At 57.2% G+C, this 13,881-nt stretch overlaps 1 protein-coding gene across 1 annotated transcript; it reads right to left on the bottom strand.

The window, feature by feature from the left end:
• Positions 1–5,271: 5,271 nt before the first annotated feature.
• Positions 5,272–8,120, bottom strand: ZNF703 (zinc finger protein 703). The gene is made up of 2 exons (XM_030509953.2): positions 7,714–8,120; positions 5,272–7,450 (listed from the first exon to the last, which is right to left on the bottom strand). Exons 1-2 carry the CDS (start codon positions 7,924–7,926, stop codon positions 6,071–6,073), a joined length of 1,593 nt encoding a protein of 530 aa, XP_030365813.1. The 5' UTR covers positions 7,927–8,120; the 3' UTR covers positions 5,272–6,070.
• Between the last annotated feature and the right edge of the window lie 5,761 nt (positions 8,121–13,881).

The following is a 13,881-nucleotide window of genomic DNA, read 5'->3' as shown; positions in this document are numbered from 1 at the left end:
TCATGGATGTCACCAAGCCTGTGCAGGGAATTGGAATGACGCCCTGTGTAGGTAACCATTGCTCCAGCAGAAACCATTAGTCATTAGGATCTCTGTGAGGCTCTCTGATGGCTTCGCTGATGATGGGGTGGATGAGCAGCCCCATCCTTATGTGGGTGATCAGGACCCAACTGCTCCCCAAGTGCTAGTGATAGAAAGAGGCTCCTGGCACTGCGAGGAGGCTGCAGGACCCAGCCTGAATGGGGGAGAAGCAAGGCAGGAGCATGGCATCAGCCAGGTCTTGGTGGGAGCAAGCGAATGAGCCAGGAGAGAAAGATGCAGCAAATCTTTTGGGTGCTTCACTCTCCCCTCTCCACCCTCCCCAGCAGGAGAGGAGCAGGGAGAAGGCAGCGAGGGCTCAGCAAGAAGGATCCAGCACATCTGTAAACGCTCCAGTCCCCATCTCTCCTCTGTCCTCTGATCTCCGAGCCCCGCAGTGGGAGCTGCTCATGGAGACGTGGCACCGGTACCCCCAGGCTCCCACTGGTCCCTTGCTCCTTGGAGCAGCACCATCTCCCATTGAGGCACTGGTGGAGATGCACGAGCTGTTGTGGTGGCCACCAGCACTGGCGTGGCCCCTCATACCACTGGGGATCTGCTCTCTTGAACACATGGCGATCAATAAAAGGCCATTTCAGTTCTCTGCTCCAGTGGGTGTCTGCAAGGTGGGTTTACAGGTGAATATAAAGCTTCCACATGCCCAGGATGCTGCGTGTCCTTTGGCTGCCTCTGGGTTTTGCTGGGCTGGGAGGGATGATCCCCAGTATTTGGGACGATGAGGCATTGGAAGAGGTCACCGATGTGCATCCCAGCTCTGCTCAACCCATTGGGATCAGCTCTGCTGGTGTCCCACCACCTCTTCTGGCATAGGCAGCTCCTGCGGGGGTCCATCCTCGCAGAGGTCACATCTCCCCCATCCTGCCTCATGCACTGGGCTGGAAGGTGGGATGAAGTCACCATCAAGCTGCTCCGGGAGGTTTCCATAAACACCGTGTTAGAAACCATCAGGGTCTGTGGCAATCTGTTTGTTCTTGTGCATTGAGCTGCAGGAATAGAGTCAGTCAACTGAGCTGTCAGCGAGCGTCTCCCCCAGCGTCCTCCGAAACATTTGTGTGTATGGAATTATGACTCTTCAGTTATTCATCACGACAATAAACAGAGATAACTATTAACCACGCAGCACAGTAATGAGCAGTATCACTTACACGCCTGCCAGTGTAAACCAGCACGAGCGGGGCTGCAGGGAATGGCTGCAGCACGCGCTGAGCTCCGCAGCCCACCAGTGACCCTGTGTCCATGCTGGATTGCCACGGGTCAGCCAGCTCCGGGATCAGATGTTGCAGAGGGAAGGGGCAGCCATGGATCCCGCTCGGTGCTTCCCATGATAACCAGCCCAAATGGGGCGTCCTGGTGCCATGGGGAAGATGATGCGTTGCTGTTGCAAGCCAACGCCGGTGCCGCTGGGAGGATTCCCACCACACACCAGCTTATGGCCAGGGAAGCAACAGCAGCAGCTCTTCAGCCGTCATTCAAAGCCATATGGAAGCTGTCTCCCACCTGCAGCATTCCCGGTCACAGCAGCACCCCGGGTGCTTGCCCACGTCTCCTGGCTTGGGGGCTCTCTGAGCACCTCGAGGTCTTTCCTCTTCTCCACTCATCTCCTCCAAGGCCTCTCGTTACTTGTGCTGCTCAAACTGGAGGCAAACCACAGGCTGGGGCAGCGCCAGGCTCCGGCACGGGGCCACGCTCATGCTGCAAACCAGGGGTGCAGCTTTGCGCCCCGGTGCCCCAGGCTGCCCCCTCTGCTCCATCCCCGGTTCCGTCACACAGCCCCAGGCAGCAGGAACTCTGCTGCTGGAAGCTCTGACTGCCAGGACCACCTCCAAGCACAAGTCTGTCCCTCCGGGTCTGCTCTACGCAGCACAAGGCATCCCCAAAGCAAAGCCCTGGGCACAGGGATGCTGGTGCGGGGACAGGAGATGTCCACACCACTCTGGGAGGACAAACACAGAGCCCGTGTTCTCCAGCGCTTTCACCAGAGCTCACGTGGAAAGAAAAGGGGCTTTATGCAGCTGAGAAACTTCTCATCCACCCACCATCGCTGCTGCTCCAGCCCTTGCCTCTGCATCCTGACCTGACCTCCTCTTGGCGGGCACCAGCCGCTTGAAGACTTGGTGCTCCGGTCTGGTCTCTGAAACGCCTTGTGTGCCTGTGGGCAAACACCTCTGCATCACCTAAAACACATTGGAGAGGGTTTGTGTGCAGGAGAAGAAGGAAAACAACAACAACAAAATACGGCCTCGCTCTTTCATTCACATATTTATTGGGTGGACAGATCCTCTGCGGTCAGATGGGCTCGGGGCTTTACAAACGGGGACAGTTATGAGGCACGCAGCACGGCGGAGCTGTTCTGCATGTGCGGCCAAGTCATTCCTTCCCCAGCACAAGGTATAATGTTGCCTTTGTTCGGCTGCCTGTGACGGGCCGGCACGGCAAAGCCATGCACCCGCAGCCCGGCGTGGTCCCGGTGCTTTCCACACACACACATACACACCGCGGCCCCGGCAACTGCCGCAATAAATCAATGAGAAAATAGAGGCTGCCAGTTAGACTAAACAAGTGCATTTGCAAGGATTGCTAACCCTCATTAATCACTCTGACAGTCCTAAAAACACATTTCCCCTTTAATGACTGTATTTGGATAATCAGAGCTTTTTCCTCGCGGCGCGGGGTGACTGACGGCGGGCGCGACTGCGGCGAGCGCCGGCACCGGGGTCACCGGCGAGTCAAGCGCTGGAGGTCCCCGGCAGCTCGGGGAGAGCTGGAGAAGTTGCCATTGTGCAAGAGGAAGGGGGACCCTGAACACACCATCCCCATGCCCGACACCCACCTTCGATCGCCCGGCTCCAGCCCTCCCACCGGCTGCGTTTGAAAGGGCCTTTTCTTGTCGCTCCGCGCTCCCTTTAGGTGACTTTTGCCTCCTGGAGAGGTTTGAAACCTCGCACATTTTTCTGTATAAATGATGCAACACATTAATGCACAGCACATTATGAAAATGGTAATTCAAACCCATACAACTCTAAATTAAGCCATACATTATCCGACCCACTCAGCCATATATTTTGTAGAAAGACAGGATTGAATCAAATCAAACCGAAACTGTGGAGTGCAGGTTGTTAGACAGAATGATTAATAAAGTGCATCCCAGTGCTCTTATTATAAAATGAATTCCGCAATAACCTGGGCATATATTACATGGGGAGTTATTTAATATATTGGCAACACAACCATTCCCCAGCAGATAAAGCCCCCGAGTGTCAGCTGCTATCAGATGATACTTCGCAGTGTTTACACAGCCTGGCCCCAGTGCTGCAGTCTTTAGGGAGGGGAAAAATTATTCCTCAGGGAGCCTTCTGCACAGCAGGACGTATCCGAGCAGCATCCAGCTCCCAGGGAAAGCGCACTGGGCTTGGTTTTGGAGCTGGGAGCACCCTGGTGCGAGGAGGGGTTTGAGGGGAGAGGGGAGATGGAGCTTTGCCATACGGGGAGGATGCATGCGGCAGCTTGCCCTGAGAGAAGGGCTCCGGCAGGACGGTGGGTTGGAGACGTCCCTTATCCCTGCAGCTACTCACTAGCTGGCACACAGCACAGCCCCAACAGACCATGCACGAGGGGTATTACGCCTCGAGCACATCCATGGGCATCATGGCATCACCCTCTCGCCCCGCAGCATGAGGCTGTGCGCGGCGGAACAGAACACCGCGGCAGGAGCTGCAGCGAGGAGCTGTGATTTACGCCGGGGACCGGCGGCACCCGAGTGAAGCCAACACCGAGCGGCATCAGTGGTGGGAGCGGGGACCACATCTAGGGAGCAGCGATGATCCTGAGGGGAAGGGGGTCCCGGTACCGCTTCGAGCACCACCGCGCAGCTCCACGGCAGAGGGGATGGAAGCGCAGGAGCTGCCCCACGAGCAATGCCGAAAGCTAAAGGGTTCAGCCAAAGGGACACGGGGATCGGAGACACCGTCACAGTCGCAGCAGCCTGGGCCTGGCACCCGCCAGGCAGAGGAAAGCCCCCTCTGCTCCGAACTCAGTTCTGCAAATCCCAGGCCCTCACCCTGCAAACATCCTGCCCTGAAGGAGCAGGACCACCGCGAGCGAAGCCAGACCCAAGCCACAGCCGCAGCAGGGCAAGGAGTAGCCATGGACCAGCAAAACCTGCGTCCCCCAGCTTTGGGGAGTTCGGGGATGGTGCCTCCAACCCCTCCACCAGCTCCCAGCACCACCATCATCTCCGATTCCCAGCAGAGACCCCGGCCAGGGCCCTCCGCACCAGCCATACGCCTCCAGCCCCGCTCACAGGAACGGGTGGAAAAATAGAAATCCCATTGGCAAAGCAAGTCCCTGTTTTAAGCACATTATTTTTCAGCTCAGAGGACACAAAGGAATTTAAACGCAGGGCATAAGGCAATATAGAGAAGGCAATTAACTGGGATTAATTGCATGACTCACCCAAAATGCAACAGGAGGAAAGCACTCAACAGCAGGGAAAAAAACAGGGGAGCACACGGGGGCTTCAACAGGGAGCAGGGACACGGCCAGGGGTCCCACTATGAAGACTGGGCTGGAATAACAGCCCATTCCAGAGGGACATGGGGTGCAGAGATGAGAGCGATCCCCGCTTCAGAGCCATTTATCACCCCAGCCACCAAAAGGGCCGAGCGGGCTGGGGGGGGACAAGGCCCCCGCCACCCACATCTGCCGCAGCATCCCTCACACCGGCGCGACCCGCGACCCCCTTCATCCCACGATTCCTGCCCCAAAAGTGAATTCCAGCGGCGGCTGCAACTCCGGGAGGGGCCGCCCCCCCCCGCTCCCCGCGGCTCCTCGCCTCGGTTTCCACTCAAACGCCTTCTCGAACCTTCCCTCCGCACGAGAACCCCGGCGCCTTCCTCCCGGGACACGCACGCACCGAGGAAGAGGAACCGAGGGTGCTGGGGGGGGACCGGGGAGACCGGACGCATCTTTCCCCCCCTCAACCCCATCGCGGTGGGAAGGGGGGTAAGGGCTGCACCGGGCACCCCGCTGGTCCCGCCAGCCCCGGAGGACCGAGGGCTCGGCCCCGGTGCCGCCGCCGCCGCTAGATGGTGCTGGGAGCCCGCGGCCCCGGTGCGGAGCCCCTTCGGGAACCGGGCGGGCGGGGCGGGACGAGAGACGACACCAGAGGGTGGATATAACCAAGAGTCATTTATTAACAAAATAAGACTTACCAAGCCGGAGCTCATCCACCCGCCACGCTCGCCGCCCTCCCGCTGCTCCGGCCGCGGGGCGCCCCGCTCCTGCCCACCGCCGCCGCTCTTCGCCGCTGCCCCGGGGGTTACAACCGGGGTCCTGCCCCCCTCTTCCCCACGGTGGGAAGCTGCGGCGTGGGACGGGGAGGGGATGGAGGGGGGGTGGGGGGGTCGGTGCAGACGGGGCTTTGCCCGCCCGCCGCAGCCCGAAAAATAATAAAAATTTAAAAGAAAAAATTAAAAATTAAAAAAAAAAAAAAAAGAGGGGGAAAAAAAATGCCATTTGTAACGTTACAAACGAGGAGGAACAGAATCCAGAATGAGAAAACATGGAGGGGGAGGAGGAAAATGCCTTTTTCTTTTGCCTTGTGTGTCAGGAGTCATGCAAGAATTTCTCAGGGAGGGGAGAAATTAAAAGGGAAGGGGGGGAGGGAAAAATCAAAAGAAACGAGAGGAAAAACCCCCAAAGCCCCACACCTGCAAAGGAAAGAATAGTATTTTTTGTCTTTTTTTTCGTTCTTTTTTTTTTTTAGTTTTTTGTGGGTTTTTTTTTTTTTTTTTGACACAGACTTTTTGCATACCATCGATTCATTGGTGTATTAATGCACTTATATTCCCAGCTTTAAGCTAACATACAGTAAATAAATACACAGTCCAAGGAGGGAGCGAGGAGGAGGGAGGGCCTGGGGCGAGGAGGAGGAAGAGGAGGAGGCTGGCGCAGGGGGAAGGAGCCGCCGCAGTTACTGATATCCCAGTGCAGAAGCTGAAGTTAGTCTTTGGCCGTAGAGCGCGTATGGCGAGTAGTAAGGTCCGGCGGCCGGCAAGGAGGGCACAGGCAGGGCGCCGGCCGTGGGCAAGTGGCTCTTGCCGTAGGGATGGTACCTGTTTAGTCCCAAAGTGTGTGGGCTCCTCAAGGAGAGGGAGGCCGGTAACGTGTTGGGGCTCCCGGGGGCAGCGGGCGGGAGGTGGAGGTGGCAGGAGGCCGCAGAGCCCAGCCCGGAGGTAGGGTAACCCGCCAAGAGTTTTTCCGCCCCTGGCAGAGCCGTGTGGGTCCGTAGGTGAGTGAGCAGCTCCTCCGAGGTGGCAAACCTCTTGTCGCAGGGTCCGCTGGCAGACACCCAGTTGCATATGTGGGGCAGGGGGTCGTTCTGCAGCATGAAGCCGTAGGTGTAGAGGGGGTGGCCGGGCAGGCTGGGGGTGCCGCCGGAGGAGAGCGTGGTGTGCACCGAGTGCAGGGGGTGCGTGGGGTACACCAAAGGGTATCCGCTCTTGAGGCTGCCGGGGTCGTGCACGCAGCTGGAGCAGTTGCTGGAGCTCAGGTGCGAGGCGCTGTGGTAGCTCAGGCAATACGGGTCCCGGCATAATCCCTGCATGAAGGAGGGCGGCGAGGCCCCGGTGAGCGGGCTGGAGCTCGGCGGCTTGCCCGGCAGCCCCAGTGCCCCCGGCAGCTGGCTGCCCACCAGGCCCGGCTTGGTGGGGTCCAGCCCGGGCACGAACTGGGATGGGTAACCGGCGTAGGCACCGACGATGGAGCCGTGGTAGCCGATGCTGGAGGGTGGCAAAGGGAAGACGGAGTGCCCCGGCTTGTAGGGAGAGACGGGAGCCACATGGCCGGCAGGCGGCAGGGCGGGGGGTTCCGACTTGCGGCCCGAAGGGGGCTCGCCGTGCGCCCCGGGCTCCGCCGCCCCGCGCCCCAGCCCCCCGCCCGTCCCCTCGGGGCTGGGTTTGCCCGCTTCGGGCTCCTTCTTCTCCTCGCTGCCCTTGGGGTCGGCGTGCTGCGGCGAGGCCCCGCGGGAGCCGCCGGGCGAGGCGGCGGCGTGCGGGGGGAACGGCGGGCAAGCGGCGCTGGGCACCCGAAAGCCGGCCTTGTCCGCGCCGCCCTCTTTGCGCTGCTCCCCGCCGCCCTTCGAGTAGGGCTTGAAGCTCGACTTGTCCTCGGGCGGCGCGTCCCCGCTGCCCGGCGGCTTCAGGGCGGCGGGGCGGGCGCTGGGCTCCTTCTCGGCGGCGGGCTGCCCGGCGGAGGCCACGGCGTTCAGCTTGGAGGAGGGCGGCGGGTCGGGTTTGCCGATCTGCGAGCAGGTCTGGGCCAGCAGCGCCAGCGGGCTCTTCTTGGCGTCCAGCTGCGGGCGGAGCGGAGCCGGTCAGGGGGGGACCCCGGCGGCGTCCCCGGCCCGGCCCCCACCCGATCCCATCCCATCCCACTCCCAAAATCCCGGGTGCGGCGGAGACGGGCCCGGCGCCGAGCCAGAGCCGGGGGAAGGGGGGGTGCGCCCGGCCGGGGAGAAGAACCGGGGTGCGGCGGGTTGGCGGGGGGGGGGGGTGGAAACCGGGCTGCAGCAGCGGCGGCGGAGGGAAGGAGACCGGGGGAGCGGCGGACACTGACCTCGATGGGGCTGACGGGCGTGGAGGAGAGCGGCTGGAGGTACTCGGGGTGCAGGAGGTGGCCGCCGTGAGCGCTGAGCATCTTCAGGACGCGGATGGGCAGCCGGCTGGCCTGGCGCAGCGGGTCGGCGGGGGGCGGCCGGGGCGACGGGGCGCCCGCAGCTCCGCGGCTCGGCGGGGGGCTCGGCCGGGGCCCGCCGGGGGCACCGCTCATTTGGGGGCGGGCAGCGGGGGGGAAAAGGGGGGGGGGAGCGCCGGGCTCCGCGGGGCCGGGCCGGGCCGAGCGGGCGGCGGAGCGGCGGCGGCGGCGGCCCCGGCGAGACGAAACCCTTCCCCGGCCCCACCGACACGTCAAATAGCCCCGATGGCGGCCGCGCTCCGAGGGGGCCGGCGCCGCGCACCAATCCGCGCCCGGCCGGGCCCCCGGGGCGGGGAGAGCCGCCGGTGGGGGGGGCGAACCGCTGCCGCCGCCCCGCGCCGCGCCGCCGCGTGGGGGAGAGACGCTCACGGCACGGAACGGAATGGATCGGAGCGGCTCGGATCGGCTGGCAGCGCATGGCGAGGCTTGGCAGGACGTGGCACGGCATGGCACAGCTCGGCTGGCAGCGCATGGCGCGGCTGGCATAGCCGAGAATGGCATGGCACGGCTTGGCATGGCGTGGCACGGCTGGTAAAGTGTGGCATGGCTTGGCACGGCTCAGCTGGCAGAGCACGGCACGGCCGGCATAGCCGAGCATGGCACGGCTCAGCTGGCACAGCTTGGCATGACTTGGCATGGCTGGCTGACCATGGCATGGCTCAGCTGGCAGAGCATGGCATAGCTGACACAGCTTGACATGGCATGGCTTGGCACAGCCTGGCATGGCATGACACAGCTCAAGTTGTAGTGCATGGCAAAGCTGACATGGCTTGACATAGCATGGCACAGCTCAGCCGGCAGAGCATCGCGCTGCTAGCACGCCTTGGCATGGCATGGCACAGCTCGGCTGGCATGGCACTGCTGGCACAGCTTAGAATGTCACAGCATGGCTCAGCTGGCGTGGCATGCCCGGAATGACTTCTCATGGCATGGCATGGCTCAGTTGGCACACCACGGCATGGCACTGTTGCTATGGCATGGCTTAGGTATGATCAGCCTGGCACAGCTCATACTCCTGCTTAATGGCTCCTGCACCCAGCCTGCGTGTCCTGCGCCCAAACTTGCACCCAGCCAGTCAGAATGCAGCCCGCTCTATAACCCATCAACCTTCCCAGCAATTAACTTCCAATTTCTAGTTATGTTCTCCAGACATCTTTGAATTAAATTCACAAACCCCTGGGGCTCCATGGTTGGAGGGAGGCTGAAATTCACCATCCCTCCAAGAGGATGAGCTCCTCTTTCCATGAGGAGTCAAGGCACACGGATAAATCTTGGGCTTTTACCTGCTCTCACCCAGCCTGGCACAATGTCCAGCGTCTTGGTGGGGTTGGGAGCTGCTCCCTTGGGTCTCCTGGGTTTTATGTGGGAGCTGGTGGGGTCTGGTATGGAAAAGTCTTGAGTGTTCAGTGCGTGAGGGTTTGGTGTTATCACTGTTGCAATGAAGGCTTATCTGGAATAAATTCCCTATTGAGAGCCCAGTAACCCCATCCCGCTGACTGGCATGGTCTTTTGACTCTGGGTGTTTGACATTGCATGTTTTCCTTCATATACCTCTGGCTGAAGGTGTATAATTTACCACCAGCAGGTTCATGGTGATTGCTTGTGGTGGGGAGGGACCAGCTCTCCTGGGGCTGGGTGCACCGCGGCATAGACCCACTTCTGTCCTCCCTGGGTTTGGGTTTCAGGTCCCTCCTGCCTCCCCAGACAGGGAGAGGCGAAAGAGGGAGAAAGACACCTCTAATTAACCAGATTAACTCCTGACAGATGCTTTATGTTCCAACAGTGTCGCTATTATTGAGTCCATGCAGCCACCCCTCACCAAGCCTGGCTGCTCTGGGTCCTGGATCTCCCCAAGGAGCACCAGCATCGCCCTGGTGCAGCCCAACACCGAGCCCTGCTTCTCCAACCACTATCAATCACCCTGATGGTTGGACCTGTCCATTTTCCCTCATTGTGAGGATTTTTCCCCTCTTTTTCTCTCCCCCTCCCAGAACTGACCGCAAGATCGATTCAATCCGGACTGTGGGGATGTGAAGGGAGAGGCGCTGCCTTTCAAAGGAGCCATTCAAGTCAGAAGGAAATGCAAACACCCCAACTTTCCTCAAAGCCACTTGAATTGGACGCCAACAACACCACAGCCCTGACAAAAGTACGTGAAGTGAGGTGGGACACGTGCATAAGAGCAGTGGTGGTGCTGAATCGGAGGGAGGGCACAAAGCGGTGGTACCTCCAGGGCTGCAGTTATCACTTTCTTCAATGCTTGGGATGTTCCAAAGGCCTGATCCTGCCCTGGCACTGGCACACCAGGGAACATGTGGATTCGTCTTGTGTTTGCTGGATCGAAACATCATCAAAGGGTCATCACAGGTAATGATGAATCCTGCTCAGTGTGCATGCCCTTAGCGTCTCTGGTCATAGTCTTCATCCTAAAATCCATTGGGGTTCATTAAGGAGAATGGTAACCAGAAGGAGGCAAAACTAAACCTTCCCATTTCATGTTCAGTTCTGCTCCACAACAAGTCAATTCTCTGCTTGCAGGTTGCCTGTCACAAAGGGCATTAAAATCAAACAAGTGAGACCACTTCCCAATAAAAATAACACAGCCCTGAATGAAAAGCAAAATATTTTGAATGAAAGTAAAGCCAAAGGAGACAAAAAACCTCCACGAGCACTTCGCGAAGTGACTGATGGTGTTTTTCCTCCCTAATCAGGGCTCGCCCCACTATATGGGCTGCTATTAAAGAGGTTCTGTTTTCCCAAGCACAGAGCCCTAAAAGCGCTGGTGGACTCCAATGTTTCGATGAAGCATGGCCATGGAAGAGGGAATTGTGGTTTCAGCAACTCGGGATGCTCCTGGGAAGGGCTTAAGGGTGACACGTTGCTCCCCAGGCCCTTTCCCAGCATCATTCCACCACATCTGCATGGTGCAGAGAGGTGCTTTCCAGAGGAAGGCACACATGATGCACCACGTATGTTTAAAGCCAGCTAGGAAATGAGCAATGGGCAGGGATCACTGGAAACCCCTCCAGTTTCACAGCATCTTCTTGTGTTGCTGATAGGTTGCTCTTAGTGTTGTGAGCTATGGCATGGCACGGACACGGGCATGGCTCCAGGCATCCCAAGTCCCGGTGGTGCTGGAGGTGAGGAATGGCCAGGGAGCAACATCCAGGCTGGAGAAGGAGAGAGGGATCAGAGTGCTGCAGCCTGCATGGAAAATGGTGGTGGGATAAGATAAGACATGAATTTAAATCACTGTAACTCTTCCAGCGTCTCTCTCTGCTGCACGCTGGGATAAATGCCTTTATTGCTGCTGGATGCAGTTTAAGGGAAACTGGGGAAACACTCCTGGTCTGGGAGAAGTGGGAGGTACTGGGGTGTTTGCTAGGAGAAATGGGGCAGGGGGGCAGCCCTGGTCCCATGAAGGTCCCAGACAGTGGTGGGGATACAGGGGACGTCTGCCTCTATCCATCACTTCATGACGGGCATCCAAGATGTTCCTCAAAGCCGAGCTTTTGAGGTGCTAGTTGTCCACCTCCTATTCTATAGGTAAATCATCTTCTAGCAGCCTGCGGAGAAGCAAAAGCATTGGAGCTGGCATCTCCTTGCCCTGCTCCTATCCCCCAAGTCCCACCTCTCCCCAGCGAGCTCAGGCCTTGCTTTTAGCTGCAGAGCAAGTGCATAAAAATGATCTTATTTATTACAGGAGACATGTTTTAAAACAACTGACAAAATTGCAAGATGTAAAACGACAAGCAAGTGCTTTTTCTTTTTTAAACCCATATAGACTCCTGGCAATGATAAAAATAGTGTTTTCTTTTTTAAAGTTGGAATTAATCTTTCTTTCCGAAGCAATCATGTAGCAGGAAAAGCAGGAAGACACTTAGATATTAACTGATGCTCGCTGGGTGATGGTTACTTATTGAGTAGCCGGGTAGCTCGCTTTCCTCTGCACAGCCATTAACATTAAAGCACACTAAAGCAAAGAAAGGTGAGGGGGGGTTTTATTTCCCTCCCCTATTCCCTTGATGTGTGACTAACAGCTGGTTTTCTGTGTGACAAATCAGTGGGGTCTTCCTGTTGTTGATGTAATGAAGCTGTTTCCTGGTGTGAAATTCTACGGGATAAATCGCAGGAGGGGGAGGAGAACATCCCACACTTATCAAAGCGCTCCGGAGGGGAGCGAGCACTGCTCTCCTCGCCAGGATCAAAACAGGCAGCAGGGCCAATGCTGGGTCACAGAGACTTTACTTAAGGCTTATTTTGGGTGGGTTTTGGCCTGTTTATCTCTGTGTTTCCTTCTGCTGCAATTGGAGCGATGGTCTTCGCAGCAATGGGCTGCTAGTAAGGACAGGTTGAGGTATTGCCCCTCATAACCCAGTCTTAACATCACAGTAGTGCTGCAGAGAGCTGTGCAGAGCAGTCTAGTTTATGTGCCTCAGTTTCACCGTCTCTAAAGTGTGATGGTGACCCCCAATACCCATCACAATGGGAAGGGGCTCCCCCAAAAGCACTGCAGGGGCCTGCATGCTCCTCTATGCTGGCACCAGCTCAAGCCCTTTTGGGGGATCTGCCTTGGTGGGTTCATATAGTCCTCAGACACCCCCCCAACAAAAATAATCACTTTTACCTCCACTCTCTTTTTGCTTTGCCAGGATTACTTAATTAAACTATGCAAATCCAAACAACTTAATTTCTATAATCCCAGGACCGGAGCCTCGAACCATTTGGTGTAGCTCATCTGGCACGTACGTTACATAAAATGTTTGGAGCAACTCTAATAAAAATGAAAAAGGCTGTAAATCAAGTTTAATTTATTCATTTTCTGTATGGTATGAAAGCATGCCAAAAATCAGATTATTTATGAGCCCTTCATAACAATAGGCATTTTTATTGGTTGCAAATGACAAAAGGGGTTCTCAGAGGGATTTTTTTCTTCTTTTAGATTTTTTGAATGCCTTTTCAGAAACATGTATTTTGTTGGACTCTGTGATCTCAAAGAAAAATATTTAATCATTGATACAATAAAAATAATTTATATTTTGATACCGAAGAACACATCAGCCTTTAAAACATAAATACACAGAGCTAATCCAGCCCAAAGGCTCCGGCGAACGCTGCACCACAGGTTAGAGAAAGGAGCTGTGATTTACACCCGCTTCCTTAAATTTCCCATTAAGAGTATAATCTCCCATAAGGCTTTCACAAAATGCCTGAGCCACCTGGGGCTTTTCCTTTTCCACACCTATTTGGTGGGCTGATGGGTGCACACATGCTCTGTGTGCACTGACACACGCGTGTGCCCCTGTGGTCACCTCGCAGGGACTTTCTTTGCCCATCCACAGCCGATTCACACATATCTCTCTGATAACTGAATCCCCGCAAGGAGACCAACCAGGTAAGGCAGGTTCCCCACCCAGAAAACCGCAGATAAACCAACCTGGATTGGCTTCTGCCTCCCTTTCCAGCTTGTTTAAACCACCTCTTGTCCATCTTCAGGCACAGAAGGGGGGTTTGGTGATGGGCATGTGCTGCATGCCCCGCAGGGCAGATACTCACTATCCACCAGGACCATCCTAGGATGCTCTTGTCCACGTCACAATGGTCCCATCCAAAGCGTGCTGCCCTGCCCTGCCACCCATGGGTGCACCCTAACCCTGGCAAGGAGCCTACAGCAACCAGAGGGTACATCCCTCCCCTTCTTTAGGAGGGATATGAGCCAGAGCAACCCCAAGACCTGAGGTTGGGAGCCCCATCCACAGAGGAATGGCATCCCCGGGGGTACGATGGGCTGGAATGTGGTAGCATCCCCATGATGGGGACAGTGCAGTGGGCTAAGAGCCTGGCTGGGTTGTGCAGGGAGGCTTTGGGTAAGCATGATGGGGAGGGAGCATGCAAGAACAGGGGCTTTCTCTGTGCCTAGCCTGGCCGATCCTGAGGGAAAAGAAGTAAAAAGAAAACCAAGAAGAGGAAAAAGAGGGAACCCCCTCCCTGGGAGAATTAGCATCCAGGATCTGTCAGTCACTGGGAGCT

This window comes from Strigops habroptila, chromosome 21 (assembly GCF_004027225.2).
Source record: "Strigops habroptila isolate Jane chromosome 21, bStrHab1.2.pri, whole genome shotgun sequence".
Taxonomy (NCBI): Eukaryota; Metazoa; Chordata; class Aves; order Psittaciformes; family Psittacidae; genus Strigops; species Strigops habroptila.
The sequence above is the reverse complement of the archived record's forward strand: the minus strand, read 5'-3'. Positions and strand labels throughout refer to the sequence as shown.

Excerpts from the sequence above, each read along its gene's own strand:
- ZNF703 (XM_030509953.2), bottom strand. The coding sequence starts at position 7,926 with ATGAGCGGTGCCCCCGGCGGGCCCCGGCCGAGCCCCCCGCCGAGCCGC. Across the intron at positions 7,451-7,713 it reads CGCCCGTCAGCCCCATCGAG|CTGGACGCCAAGAAGAGCCC; the intron begins GTCAGTGTCCGC and ends CTCCGCCCGCAG.